This window comes from Leptonychotes weddellii, chromosome 7 (assembly GCF_054177405.1).
Source record: "Leptonychotes weddellii isolate Sample4059 chromosome 7, ASM5417740v2, whole genome shotgun sequence".
NCBI classification, from domain to species: domain Eukaryota; kingdom Metazoa; phylum Chordata; class Mammalia; order Carnivora; family Phocidae; genus Leptonychotes; species Leptonychotes weddellii.
The window spans coordinates 55,350,794-55,365,727 of record NC_138375.1 but is presented as its reverse complement, the minus strand read 5'-3'; the positions used below and the strand labels follow the sequence as shown (position 1 = coordinate 55,365,727).

At 56.5% G+C, this 14,934-nt stretch overlaps 1 protein-coding gene across 1 annotated transcript; it reads right to left on the bottom strand.

Moving 5' to 3' along the window:
• Window positions 1–3,649: 3,649 nt before the first annotated feature.
• Window positions 3,650–5,823, bottom strand: TLX3 (T cell leukemia homeobox 3). Its single transcript, XM_006735453.3, has 3 exons — window positions 5,403–5,823; window positions 4,806–5,049; window positions 3,650–3,860 (listed from the first exon to the last, which is right to left on the bottom strand). The coding sequence occupies exons 1-3, from the start codon at window positions 5,821–5,823 to the stop codon at window positions 3,650–3,652; spliced, it is 876 nt and encodes a 291-aa protein (XP_006735516.2).
• Between the last annotated feature and the right edge of the window lie 9,111 nt (window positions 5,824–14,934).

Genomic DNA, 14,934 nt, shown 5'->3' with positions numbered 1-14,934 from the left:
TAATTTCTGGACTTCTCTGAGCCTTCATTTTTCCAACTGCAAAGTGGTGTGGGGCATCCAAACCCTGCAGAAATGTTGTGTGGGTCATCGTAAACCACACTGCGTGCAAAGCTCGCTGTCCCCAGCCGGTGCTCTATAGGTTGCTTGCTGCTGAAGGGGAATCGTTCCCACTTGAGGGAAGTGAGCAGCCGGCCCTAGAGCTAGTGTGTGTGTGTGTGTGTGTGTGCGCAAGTCTGTCTGTCTCTCTGATCGGCCGTGTCCTCCCAGACTCTACCGGCTTTGGAGCCTCTCAGGGAAAGCTGAGCACAGCCTAACTCCTCGCCCCTGGGCAGGGCAGCCTCACCCCTCTTGCCGGACGCCTGGGGCCCAGAACTCCCTGCCTGCCCAAAACCAGCGCGCGAGGAGTGCCCGCGAGAACGGTCCGCGAAGGCCGACAAGCTGACTCTTGCCTCCCAGTTCTGCATCTGTGAAATGGGCGCGGCTTTAAAGACGCTTGAACCGAGGCTAAAGAAGGCCCTGGGGAAGGGCGGCGAATGGGTCTTCAGCCTTTACCCAGAGGCCTACTGCTTCTGGTCCTCAATTCCCTCCACGGTGGGGCTGGGCGTCCACACGCACCTGCTGCCTCTGGAGCCTGGGCCGCTTCCTCCGGCAGAGGTGGGGTCTAATATTGGGAGCGGATCACCAAGAAAGCGTCCATGTGGGCTTCCCAGCCTATTCCAGATTCTCTCTCCCCTACACTCAGCTTTAGGGGCGGCTGCCTGATCTGGATGTTTCTGCACACTCTGCCTCACGGCCTTCCGGGGGGTGGGGAGTGGGAGCTGTGACCCTTAACAGGGCGTTCTGGGGCTCTAGTCCCACACAGCCACAGTGGGAATGGCAACCTCCAGGCCTTGCACATCGGGAGGAGGGGGTTCAGCACTAAGCAACCTCGCATCGCCCAGCAATCTGTCCTACCCTCTGGGGGCATCCACACTGCTCTGGGTGGGCATGGGCGTGACACAGTCGCGACCCGGCCCCACACGAGTGGGCTCAGCCCCCTAACTCAGAGGGACTCTTAGTCTCTGGTTGGGCGAGGCTTGTTGGGGCAAAGCGCTCAGAGAGGGCAAAAGCCCCGCAAGCATCTGGTGGGGAAACATACTGACGTCCCTGAGAGCCGAAGCAAGACTACGTAGGTCCCCATCCCGGGGCTCAGCTGAACGCAGACCCGGGGTGGGCTTCCGGGTCAGAGACCAGAGGCACTAGGAAGGAAGAAAAAGACGTGTGTGTGTTCCCCAAAAAGGCCCAAGAATTGAGGGTCATCCTGGCAAAACAACAAAAATAATTTAGATAAACAAAACCACTATGCCTTATTCTAGAGAAAAAGAAAAAAAAAGTGAGGGAAATTGGAAAGCGACGCCAGTCCCAGGGAAGGAGGTGCTCAGCCAGCAAAGGCAAAGAAGGTCGTTCTTAGATACTTAAGTCCCCGGCCGGAAGGCCAACGTTTCCCATCCCGATAGGGGCGTTCATCGGGCTTTTTAGCGAAGAAAAGAGAAGCATTTCCAGAAACCACCCCCCAAAGAGACCTGAAGGTCTGAGTCCCTCTAGTTCCTCTCTGGGGGTGTCTATAAGTCTGGGCGGGTAGGGCTTGGAGGTGGAGGTGAAGGCAGCAACCATGGGAGCTCCCCCTGTGTTTCTTAGACTCCCTCCCGTCTCTGGAGCCCTGCCAGTGAAGACGATCCCACAGCCCGCGTACAACGAAGGCGCCCAAAGCCCGGAGCCCGCAGGGTGGCGCTTGACCAGGGGGAAGGCGGTGTGCTGAGGTGGGGGGGAGGGTGGCCCCAGGGCCTGTGGGACAGCCCCAGAACTGTTTCGCCTCAGGAAGCTAATGGGAGCGGGTCAGGAGGAGGGGGTGGCAGAGACAGACACACAGAAAGAGAAGCGAAGAGATTCTGAGAGCAGAACAAGAAAACAAAAAGGAAACAGGAGAGGAGGGAAGGAGGAAGAGAGGGAGGAAAAGAAACCTCGAGAGAGACAGAGGACGGGACTGTGAGAAATGGAGAGAGAAGGGGGGCAGGATACCACAAAGAAAGAGTCGGGGAAACTAAAAGCAATAGTGAACGAACTATATAGGGAAACATAAAACTGTAAAGGAAAAGCAAAAGTTACAGTAGCACGGAGACCCAGAGTAACGAATAGAGTAGAAAATAGAGAACATCGTGGAGAGGCCAAAAATAAGAAAAAAAAATTAAAAGACCGAATAAAAGGGGAAAAAATGAGGGAGAAAGAGGAAATGTTCACGAACGCTTCCAGTGTGTGTCTTGTTGGAAGGGACACCCACCGCCCGTCCCGTGATCCCAAAACTCCCAGCTTTCGAGCCGAGGTAAAGCTGGGTGGACTGGGCCTCGCTGCTTTCACACCTGGGCTCGGTATTGCAGGGTTTCGGGGCGCCCCGCCCCTCTCCTGAACAGTGACGCCGCCGGTCTGCGGTGACGTCGCTTGACGTCACGCCCCACCTGCGGTCCCACGTAAACCAAGAGTGTGCAGATGTTCTGGGTTTGTGCCCCGCGCTTACTCCTCAAACACCGAGCGTTTGGAGACCCAGGACATGCGCCGGTTCTGTGCACACAGCCCGCCCACAGTGCGCCCAGATCCCCTATTGCCAGTCCTTGGGTCCGCCCAGGGCCGGAGGCCTCACTGGAAAAAGAGGAGGTCAGTGGGTTGTGGGGGGGGGGGGAGGGGAAGGGCTCCGAGTTCTTAGAAGTTCGAGGTCACGGTGCCTTCACCCCCTAGGTGGGTCTGGCCTGTGACGACCTAAGTACCCGCCGGGGGGTGGGGTGGGGCTTTCATCCCCAACCCTGCCTGGCGCCGACCTTCGACCTCTCGGCCTTGAGTGCCCTTCGCATGTCCGCCCCACCCCGCCGGCACCCAAACTGCCAGCGGCCGGCACGCACTGACCTGCACCGCGGATCCTCCCCGGGGCCCCGGGCCGGGGTTGGAGCTGAGGCGAAAAGCGACGAAGCTTGGAGAGGTGGACGCGCCCCCGTACACTGCGGCTCGGCCTCTACCGCCGATGGGGTGGGGCGCAGGGCCGGGCTCGCCGAGCATTATTGGAACGAAAACGAAATAAAAGCGGCGTTAAGTGAAATAGCTAACTTTTTTATTAAATAAAACGACTTAAATAAAAGGAACGGAAAAGGAGAGGAGTGGGCCCAGCCTAAACGCAGGGTGCCCCAGCCCTGGCGCTCCCCCCAGCCACCTGGTCGGCCGCCCCTCCTCCAGCGGCCCCCGCGGGGGAAGCAGGTGGCCGGTTTCTAAAGAAAAAAGCCAAAACTTTTATTATTTACACGTTTGGGCAAAAGTACAAAGTATAATACAGGCGCCCGGCCCGGGGGGTGCGGGCGAGGGGCGGAGAAACGTAAGGCGCTTTCTTTGTCAGGCCCCGGCCTGGGGCGGGACTGGGCGCGGGGCGGGGGCTCGGATTGTGCAGCCGCGCGGAGCCCGGGCCCAGCCCCCCTCCGCGGCCGGCGGGGATGCGGCCGCGCCCCGGGGCCTACTCGAGCTCGGAGGCCCCTGTCCCTCTCGGCCTCGGGTCCCCCCCAGCCCGGCTGGGGGCCCGGGGCGCCCCGCCGGGTGGGGGCGGCGATCCTTGGCGACTGTGCGCGCTGGTGGCTCACACCAGAGAGGTGACGGCGGGGACCTTGGAGCTGTCCTCCTCCCAGGGCTGCAGATTCTGCAGAGCAAAGAGCGACGAGTTGTGCAGACAGAGAGGGTCGGGCTGGATGGAGTCGTTGAGGCTCTTTTGGAAGGCGTCGTGTTGCAGCTGCAGCATGAGCCGGCTCGCCTGCTGCCGCTCCGCCTCCCGCTCCTCCGCCGTCTGCCGCCTGCACCGGGGGAGGGAGAGGGACAGCACCGTCATGCACCCGGCACTGCGGGGCTGCCGGCGGGGCCCCAGCCCTCCCGGGAGCGGAGGCCAGCCGGGAGCCTCGAGGCGCAGGACCCGTCTGCACCCCTGCTGGCGCTGTGCGCCCGAGGCCCGCGCGTCCGGGGAGTGGTTTGGCATCGTTTGTTTTTGTTGAGTGTCGGGCGGTCGCGGGGAGGGGACTCAGCCCGCTGCCCACCTGCACGTCCGGGTATTGTGGCTTCGCCAACAACAAAGATGTTTCTTTTGCGGGATAACAAGGACAGGGCGTGTGTGTAACTGACTCGGCCCTGCGGACAGTCGGATCGCTAGGGTCCGCGGGTGGGAGGGCTGGCTCTGCAACTGCCCGCGCCGTGTCCCTGGGCCGGGTCAGCCTCATCCAGTTCTCCCAGGCCCTTCTCGAACCTCTCTTCCAAAACGCGATCGCTTCGCCGTTCACGGGTTGGATGGAAATAGGGATCGGATAAAAACGGGGCTGGAGTCAGGATGAGGAGCCAGAGGGGGAACATGGAGCCCGCGCGGACTGTCGCAACTCCTAGAGGGCAAGCTGGAGGGATTAGGGGAGTGCGAGAGACCCCGGGGTGGGGGGTGGGTGGCGCGGCTGCTGGTGGAGGTGCAGGTGAGAGGAAACCGAAAGGGCTCAGAGACAGAAGAGAACACGGAGAGTTGGAGAGGCGCACGAGAGCGACACAGGGATGAGAATGGAGGAGAAGCCGAGGCGCGGGAGAGGAGAGAGAAACGCAGGCCGGCGGGAAGGAGAGAAGGGAGATAAAATTTGGGAAGGAGCGTGGGAGGCGCAGCCCTGGGAGGGCGGGTAGCGGGTAGCACAGAATGGGGAGAGCGCGAGGCTGCGGCGCGGGGCGGGTGAAGGGCGGGTGCAAGATGGGCCGAGCCGGGCCTCTCTCACCGCCACTTGGTCCTCCGGTTTTGGAACCAGGTCTTGACCTGCGCGTCCGTCATTTTGAGGGACTTAGCGAGCGCCGCCCTCTCGGCCGAGGCCAGGTACTTCTGGCGGTGGAAGCGCTTTTCCAGCTCGCAGATCTGCACCCGAGAAAAGGACGTGCGCGGCTTCTTACGCTTGGGCGGCGTCCTGTTCTGGTAGGGGTGGCCGATGCGCCGGGTCACGGTGAAGGGCGTGAGGGCCGCCGCCGCTGCGGAGACACACGAGGCCCCCTGAAGCCCAGCCCGGCTCCACTGCCGTTCAGGCCCCATGCGGACCCCGTGCCGCCCGGTGGGGCGCAGAGTGCTCCGCTATTTCGTTGGTCCCTCGCGTCCCCAGCGGCACCAAGCCGGGCGGGAGTTACCCCCTCTTCCCCTGGGCGTAGGCTTATTTCCCCGAAACTCCCTGATTTTCCTCCCCCTGTGGTTGCCCGGGGCCCCGGGCGCTGAGGCCTCCAACGCGCTTGGGCCTCCGGAATCGTTTCCCAGAGTGGAGCACCTAGGGCGCGGCGCCTCTGGCCCCGGGAGGGCCGAGGCCCGGTGCCTGTTCGCTGGCCCTGCTCACCTGTGAAACGGTCTTTCACGAACCGGCGGCTGCTCTCCATCCAGGGGAAATTGAGGCCGCCCAGGCTGGAGACCGTGGGCACGGAGGGCATGGCGGGCAGCGCGCTAGGCAGAGGCGGTGGCACAGCCCCGGGCAGCGGCCTGTGCGCTGGCACTCGGATCACGCCGGCGGGCGCCAGGCTCAGGTTGACACTGTAAGATCCCGGGTCCTCGAAGGGCGCGCCCAGGCCGGCAAAGGAGGCGGGTAGAGACGGGTATGTGGCGCCCGGACGGCCCCCGGGGGGCCCTCCCAGGTAGCTGGCGCCGTCGGGGCCCCGTGGGGCTGGTGCGCTGTCCTGGTCCGGGCTGTTGAGGATCTGGTCGATGCCGAAGCTGATGGGCTCGTGCGGGTGCGGGGTCTGCGCGCTGGCGGGCGCCTCCATCCTGGGCGGGCGGAAGGGCTGGGCTGGGCTGGGCGGGGAGGCGGCTGGGTCCCTGTTACGGCGCGGCCATGGAGCGCCCGGCGCCTCTCGTTGCACTGAAACTTTGCCAAGAGTGCGCGGGCCCGACAGGCTCTGTGTCATCTTTCTTGAACCGAACCTGGAGTTTCCGCTGCTAATTCCTCTCCCGCCGCAGCCATTGGCTGCGATCAACAAGCCTCTCTCCTCCCATTGGCTCCCGGCTTTCAATAAAGGCCTAATTCATGGAAATAGGAGCTTAGGGACTGTTCCAAGGTGACATCATTTTAACAAACGAACAATAGGTCAAATTTATTAGCCGGGATAATGGGCGGCGGATATTAGCGCCCGAACCGCAGCCTCCCAAACCCGAAATCTAACGAAGCTGCAATTAGCAGACGCTCCCCGCTCCTCCTGGCCGGGGCCGCTATCCGGCCACAGCGCGGGGCGGGCCAGGGTGCTCTGCTGGTAAGATTGTCGTTTGCGGAGGGGGGTTTCGTTTTCTTCCAAATTTTTTCATCTGGGCAAAAACCAAACCATGCGAATCCTTTCAATTGCAATGGAGTTGCAAGCCCGGAACGACCCTGCGGAATCCGCGGAAGCCTCTTGGACCCTCCACCGCCACGGGAGCAACGAAAGGAGCGCACCACCCGGCGCAAGCTCCGCGCTCCCAGCGCGCGGGGTGAGGGGAGCACTACAGCATGCTCCGCGCTCCCGAGGACACCGACCCGCGTGGGGAGAATTCGCCCCCGCCCGGGCCACTTTGGAGACACTCCCTGGCCCCCGCCAGGCGGACCGAGGTGTGACTCGCAGGTGCCCACGCGTGCCGGGCCCGGCTGGTCTAGGGACCCAGGGTCGCCCGGTGGGGAGCGGGGCTCCAGGCCCTCGAAATTCGTTGCAGGATGGACGGGGACTGTGGTCGCGAGTGGGAACCCGCCCATGGCACTGCAGGTGTGGGGACCTGGGGTACCCGAGGGGCGAGGCGCGGGGGCGGCTCATCTTTGGAGCAAAGAGCGGGATTTCTTTGGGTAACGGGAGCAGCGAGTCCCTCCCGCTGCAGGCCAGCCTGGGCGCTGGGACCACTCCCTCCCTGCTCCGCTCACGCCCTCGGGGACTGTCAGGGCCGGCCAGGGGCACCGTGGACAGGACAGGACAGGACCGAACGCTGGGCGGTCACCCCAGCGCCAGCCTCGGCTGTCTACCCTGGAGGGAGACAACAGAATCGTTGTCTACCCCCGAATTCTAACATCATTAGGTGCAAACTGACTGCTGCACACCTGGCCAGGCCCCTCTCACTCTCACCCTCTCTTGGGGATGTGGTGAGAGCTTGGAGATATGGTTACCCAGAACTGAGTGTTCACATTTGGGTTGGTCACTTTCTAGCTCGGTGACCTTGAGCAAGTGACTTCCTATGTTTAGGCTTTGGTTTTCTTGTTTGTAAAATGGGCAATGCGTGCATTGCGGGATTGTCAGTAAGCCTTGAATGAGATACTAAGAGAACGCAGGGCTTAGGGCCTGACACATAGTAGGCACTGAGCTGCTGGGCTGCCCTCCCACCCCCACCCCCAAGGGGATGGTTGACGTATTATTCTGATGATTCTTGTTTATTTATTTGCAGTTTTATGTTGCTTGCAGAGTCTCAGTCTCTTGAAGAGAAAAATGTATTTGTCTATCAGTGGGATCAGTCCCAGAGGACCCGGAAGGGCAGGAGAGAGCATGTTGGGGCTTCTTCCGCGGATAAAAACGGGGCCTCAGGATTTGCAATCTTAAGGCCCGTGTTCCTGAGTCAGGTCACCGTCCTGCTGTGTGACCCTGGGCAAGTCGCTGGCTCTGGCTGGGTGGGGAGAATGAGGCTACTGGAGAGTGAAGGGTGAGGAGGGAGGGTGCCCGGCCCTGGGCCCGGGGTGAGCCCTCCTTTGCTCCCTTGGGGATCCAAGGACCTTCAAATGGAGCCGACATCATTGCTCCCATGCTAGGGACCTCCTGCTTCTAAATCAGACTCTGCCACTGGTAGTCTGGGGCTGTTTGGTCCCTCATTGCCTCTCCTGGAGCCTCCTTTTCCTTATTTGTAAAACAGGAAGGGTAATAGCTATCCCCAGGGTGGCTGTGAGAAGTAAATGAGATAAGGTTTGTGGACAAGCCTGCGAGAAACCGGATTATATAATAATAACTTTAAAGACAACAGTGGAAGCACGGTAGGTTGAGAACTTAGTGTGTGCCAGGCAGGGGGCTGAGCACGTACTTATTCCTCACAACAACCCTGTGAGGAAAGGCTGTTATTGATCCCATTTTTTACCTGATGAGGGCACTTTGGGTCAGAGAGTTCACGTGGCTCTCAGCCCCCCTCTCCAGGGCCAGGTAAGCGCCTGACCAGCTCTATCAATTTCCTTTCTGGCTTCTCAAGCCCCGGGTTACAGGCCTGTCCTCCCCACTTCCCGGCTTTGTTAAATGGGGATGACAAGGCACACCCCACAGAGGTATGTGGGCATAGAATTAAAGAGAAGTGGGTGGTGTGGCCAACACTGCCCCAAGGGCACACACGATGAGTGGTCCAGTGCGTAAGGATCAGATTCTGACCTCTGTTTACCAGCTGTGGGCTTGGGAAATCGCTCATCCTTTTTGTGCCTCAGTTGCTAGTCTTGTAAAGCAACAGCACCAACGTCGTGGGATTAAATGAGCCCGTCCGGTGAAAGCACCCAGCAGTGCCAGGCATGGGACAGAACTCGGCCTCACACCCCCACCCCCCACCCCCGGGTCCCAGCTTTCTGAGATGCCTGGGTTTCACCATCTTCCAGCAGTAGGTGCCTTGGGCCACTGATCACAAACCCCTCTTTTCCAGCCCAGACAGAGCGGAGCTGTTAGTCAGCCCAGGAAGGGGCGTAAATGGGGGCAGATAGTAGTCCCTGGGACAGGGGTTCTCAAAGTATATGCCTGGACCAGCAGCAGCAACAGCACCTGGGAATTTGTTAGAAATGCAAATTCTTGGACCCTAGCCCAGACTTACTGAATCTGGAACTCCAGGGTAGGGCTAGGCAATCTGCTTTCACAAGCCCTCCAGGTGATTCTGATGATCGCTCACATTTGGCAGCCGGTGCCCAGAAGAGTGTCCGTTTCATCCAAGTTTTCAAATTCATTGTTACAATGTTGTGGGAAGATGCTCTCATAGTTCCAAACTCTCCTGCGAATCTGAGCTAATGTCCTCTGCTCTTTATTCTCAGTGTTACTCAGCTGTGCCTTCTCTTATCATATTTACCAAAGGTTTGTCTATTTTATAATAGGGTCTTAGAAGACTTTTAGTTCCTTCTTTTTTATGCCATCTCTTTGAGGAATGTTTTATTTTTATTAATTATTTTCCTCTTGGTTTGTTGAGGTGAAAATTTAGTTAATATTTATCAGTATTTCTTGTTTTTTTATAAATATATTTAAGGTCATACATTTACCTCTAAGCCCTTTTTGCCCAAATGCATTTTGATGCGCATTTGGTGTTCCTGAGATTGTAATTTTTTGCTGACCCTTCCTGCCTGCTATCAACCGAACAGTGACAGACACACACGCACACGCACCAGAAGGGAGATCAGAAAATGAAAATTCTAAGATCCCGCGGTCGTGGGGGCCAGAAAGATTTCCAGGATGCGGTGCATCGTGCATTTTTTCCCCATGGAGAAGCTGGGAGGAAGGGAAGAACTGCTGGAGGCCTTGCTGGGAGACATAGACGAGAGAGGGGTGGCTTCAGGGATGGGAGACAGGATGCTGGAATTCCCAACTGCCCATGGGCAGGAGGCCGGCTTAGTTCAGTCTCGCTCTGCCACCGACCTCTTCTGTGAGTTGGACTCCATTTCCCTACCTATGAAATGGGGTAGAGATTGAATCGGGGCTCTTACACATGTTTGGGTCCGTAATCCTATTTGAAAGATTGATGAAAGTATGGAGGACTACCTCCATAGACAAAGAAACAAACACATAATTTGGCACATGTACCGTGACGCAGGCTGCTTACCTGTCCACCTTCCATTCTTGGTTCGCACACCCTAGTAAGCAGTCTCTAGGGGCACTGGCAGTTCTCAGGAGGGAAGGCTCCAAAGACACCTGCCCAAATGTCTTCACTCATTCATCCACTTATTCAACACCTATGTGCTGAGCACTTACACACGTTTCTGGCCCACGTCCCAACTTTGGGCTTCAATTTCCCCATCTGATAGTGGGAGTAAGGCACTTCATTGCTGCCTTCCCACGATGGGGATACTAGGGGAAGAACCTTCCAGAGGAGGCCTTCAAGGGCCCAAGATTCTGCCAGCTGGAGGAAGGCAGAGGCCACCTGGTACTATGTGCTCTTTGTGCCTCCCCAGCACAGGTCGTGAGACTCGAAGGACAGTCGGCTTAGGGAAGTGAAGTCCAGGGGCATGCAGCTGGGAAGGCTGGAGCTGGGATCTGAACCCAGGACTGTCTTGACTCCAGAGCCCATGCTTTTCCCTTTACCCCATACTCCCATTTCTACTCTGGGAGCAGGTAGTAAGGCTCCAAGGCACAGGACTGAGTGGGGAAGGGAAATCCGTGGAGGAGCTGGGGGAAGGAGCTCAGGAGCAGGGGTGAGGGCTGGCCATGGAGGGGCCCACTTCTGTCCCCCCCCCCCACAATCCCCACTGGCCTGAGAGTTCCTTCAGGACAGAACAGTGTTGGCGGCATTTGATTCCATGTCTTGGGGCTGGGGCCATTGGAGGATCATCATGAGAGTTTGTGGTGCTTAACTGAAGAGCACACAGCAAGGTCAGACGAGTGGAGAGGAAAAGGGATCCGAGTTCGTCCAGGTCTGTGCACAGTCCAGCACCCTCCAAAGCAGCCCCCCTCCCCTGTCACTCTCCATCCCTGTTTATTTTCATCATTGCCTCCATCACCTGCGGGACCCCTCTTATTTATCCTGCTCAGTGGCTCTCTGAAGGCAGAGACTTTGTCTCATTCACGGCTTTATCTATGGTGGAGCAATGAATGACTCCCAGGATCTTTGTGCTGAGTCCAACCGGGGCCCTGGCCTGGAGGAGGGCCCAGCCTGGCAGGGCGGGCCGGCAGCCACATGAAGACGCTGGCCGTGGGGCTGGGGGTAGGACAGAGGGTGTGTGCGAGACAGGAAGGGAGAGGGGCTGCTGGAGGCTGCGGAGGGGCGTGTGAGCAGGGACCGTGTGCAGACGGCCGCATGTGCAGGGGGGCAGGGACTGGCCAGTGCCCTCAGGCGCAGGGGGGCGAGGACGGGCACCGAGGGCAGCCCTGTGCGGGGGCCTTCTGAGGTGCCCCCACCCCTGACCTCATGCCCTGCTCTTTCCCCCCACCGCCCAGCAGCCATTTTCTCCATTTCATCTTCTACAACTTTCCTCTCTTCCTGACAGATTTCTCTAGTAAATTTGACTTCGTTTCAACACTTTGGTTGGGCAAATTACATTAAGATGGATGTTGCAGGTACCCTTTATGGTTTATTTATCGTGATACTGTTTGTATCTCACGCTTATAAATAACTTATGTTATAGCTTTTGTTTGTGGAAATGTAACTTACATATTTTATTACGCTTTCTGTAAACCTCAAAAAGAATCTTGTCAAGGAAGCGCTCTTATCAGCAATCCAAACTATGGGACGTAAAAACCGACACCACCATTATTTTTTAATATGCCAAGGAGGCAGGTTACTCTTGCTGTAGTTTGAAAGGTTTGCTGTCATCGTAAACTTGCACCTCAATAAAACATTAAAAGGTCTCAAGAATGATTTTATAAATTTCAGGGAGGAGGATGAATCGGTGGCAGAAGCCATCGACACAGCACTCAAGGAGCCCAGGTGTTGGACTGGCCTTTCTCTGAGAGTGTCCAGCTTCAGTTGGGGGTCATGGAGGGTTCCGGGTCCACCTCCCCACCCACTGTCCCTGGAGCCCCGTGGTGAAGTACCCAGCTTCAGGGGTGAGAGAGGAAAAGAAGCATGAGTTCTGGAGTCCGGCTGACCTGACTTTGAATCCCGGCTTGTCCACTTTTTAGCTTTGTGGCCTTGGGTTAGTCTTTCAGCCTCAGTGTTCTCATCTCTAAAATGGGGATACTACTGCTTACTTGACATTGGGAAACATTAGATTTAAATGAGATGGCAATTTTGCAGTGCTCAGGGGGTGCTCGATAAATGATATAGTGACTGTTATTATTTAACTTCCGCCTTGAAGCTGTTACTTTCTCCCTTTCTACTCACCTTGCTCTCCTCTCCAGGTGCTCTTTCCCTCCTCACTGTATGGAGCTGAGTTTTCCCAGATGCTACCGCCCCCCAACCGCTGGACTAGCCTCCATCTAGATAGGGTTCCCCTATGCCAGATTTTTCACTTTCGCCAATTTCTCTCAACCAGACTATCCTATTTGTTCTCATGCTCAACTCTCTGTTGGTGGGTAACTAATTGTCAAGGGTCTCAGTTGGTGGCTATACGCCAGGCCTGTTTTGCATGCTGAAAGAGACCTCCAGTACCATAACCCAACAGCACTTCCAGGTTGGCAGGGCCAGTGGAAGTGAGTCTGGGGAGTCTAGGGGCTGAGAGGGCTTTTCTGGGCAGTTGGGAATCATCACATGGTGCAGGGACATCACGCTCCCTCATTTCTACCCGCCCCCCCCCCAAGAGAAGCCTGAATGGAAAGCCCAGAAAAATGGAAACATCTAGAACACAAGCAGGATACAGCTTTCTCAGGGTCAGGTTCTTAAGTCAGTGTGGAATGCAAACATTGAGCAAAGTCAAAACACCTTCACACTGTTTCTTGCTCGAGTATCAGCTGGGGCAGTTGGCTAGATTTAGAGGCCACCCCCCCCCCCGGCACGTTTGCACAGCAGACTCCTCTGGAGAACGAGGTGCCCCAGCCTGGCTCGCACCTCCTGCCTCACCCTCACTCTGGCCCCACAGAGCTGCCCGCACTGTTTATTTCTTCCTGTTGCTGAATGTGTTACATACGCTTGTGATTGCATTCGAGCACATAACAGATCCACCTGGTTCTCTTCTGCGTAGATTCCACAGTTTGGGTGTCTCTCCGGAGAGCTTTTTGCCCAGGAGTCCCCACTATCCCTTCCTGGGACAGGTTGTGGGTGGGGGCGTGGTTCCCACACAGCTTCTGTTGGGGGTGGAACGTGCAGTATAATGTGCTGTTGAAACATCCCAGCTTCCCTACCCCCTTTTCATCCTTAGGGCACAGAATGGAACTTAGCCCTCCAAAGAAAATCAGGATTCCTTTCCAGGTGTCTAGGGAGAAACGGGTAGCCAAACTCAACCTCTCCAGCAAAGACTGGGTAGAGAGCTGTGGCAGGCATCTTTGAAAATGGTTTCCGCAGAACCCTGCCTCCGGGTATTCATGCCCTTGTGTAACCCCTCCCCTCGGGTATGGGCTGGTCCCGGTGAGTTACTTCTCACAGAATACAGCAGAAGCGATGGGATGCTCCCTTTGAGAGTAGCTAAGAGGCTGGACTTCCAGACTGCAGCACTGTCTCTTCTCTCTTTTGCTCGCTGTGACAAAGCAAGATGCCATGTTGTGTGCTGCCCTATGGAGAGGCCCACTGGGCAAGGCACTGAGGCTCTCAGACCGCCAGTCCATGAGGAACGGACTCCTAACTGCAAGTGAGCGTGGAAGCAAGTCCTTCCCCAGCTGAGCCCTGGCCAACAATACTGATGGCAGTCTGTGAGAGACCCTTAAGCAGATGACCCAGCTACAGATTTCTGACCCTCAGAAACTGTGAGAGAATCAATGTTGTTCTAAGCCACCACATTTTGGGGTAATTTGTTATGTAGCGACAGAGTTCAGAAAAACAAATAGAAGTGGATGTAAATATTAACTGGTTTCAACTCACCGTTCTGAAATACAGGTCTTCTTGGAAGAAACCAGGAATTGCTTTGAGGTGAGAGAGACATGGGTTCGGATCTCACCTGTGTGGCCTGGGCAAGCTATGTGCCACCTTTGGGCCTTCGTGTCCTCATCTAAAGAGTGGGAGTAATGCTGTCTCCCTTCGCAGGGCTCTTGTGAGGACCGAGGGAGAGAACATATGTAAGGGGCATGGCAGGTGTTCTGTTAAGTGTGTGCTGTGTTTGCTCTCAGCTGGCATGCGGCCTCGCAGTGCGCTCTGGAACCCCCACCCCCACCCCCCACGACAACGAGCAGGCTGCAGTCGGCGGTGGGGGCAGGCCTGACAAGTCCTCCTGTGGGAGCAGCTCTCCAAGGCCAAGGTTGATGGAGCCTTCCCTGGCTGGGGTGAAACCACCAGGTGACCTTCGGCAGTGTGGCAAAGAAAAGCAAGGGCACACTGTTATTTTCTTGTGAGCATTTCAACGCAGATGGGGTGATGCTTTTGTAAAGGAGTGTCAGAATGGGGTAGGCCATCTAAAGCATTTTTGTGGGATGAGAAACAGAAATTCTCAAGTCAGACTTCTTCCAATAGTTATGTTTTATAAAGTTTAAAGTTTGCCTTCTCAAGGAAAATCACATTTCCCATTGCTAATGAAGTAGAGTGTAAGGCCAAGGCTTGCTTATCCACGGAATACCAGAAGCAACCCTCTCTGTAACACACATTTCCCTGATTTCCTGGCCTCACGTACAGAAGAGAAGCATTTTGAGATAAGCTTGGGTGACTTTGCTTTGATGTGACAAGCCCGTTGCTAAACTCAACTATCAAGAAAGGTTTCAAGAAACACTAGTGTGGGAAACGTGATTATAACAGGAGCCTGTGGATTTACTTCTTCTTCACCAGTCAGGCCAACGTTTCATGTCTTATTAGCAATAAAGGGCACAATATTTACTACAAGCCTGAACCATGAGGACAGAGCAGTGAGATACAAAAGCTGTATGACAGGGGCAGTCTCAAATTAATAGCCTAGTTACAGTCTACCACAAACTGGAAAGGCCTCCTTCATTCACGTCCTGGGGTTTGGGTTAAGTTACAACCCCCACGGTAGTAAGAGTTTTTGTGAAGGGATGGAAACCAGCTGTTCTTCGTCCTCTGAAAATCTGAACTTTAGCACCTAGCACTGTTTTGTGTGGTCCCAGGAGGCGGGGCCGCTTCGAATATATATTATAACTAGGCACCTTGATAGATGGAGGCGGAAGGAC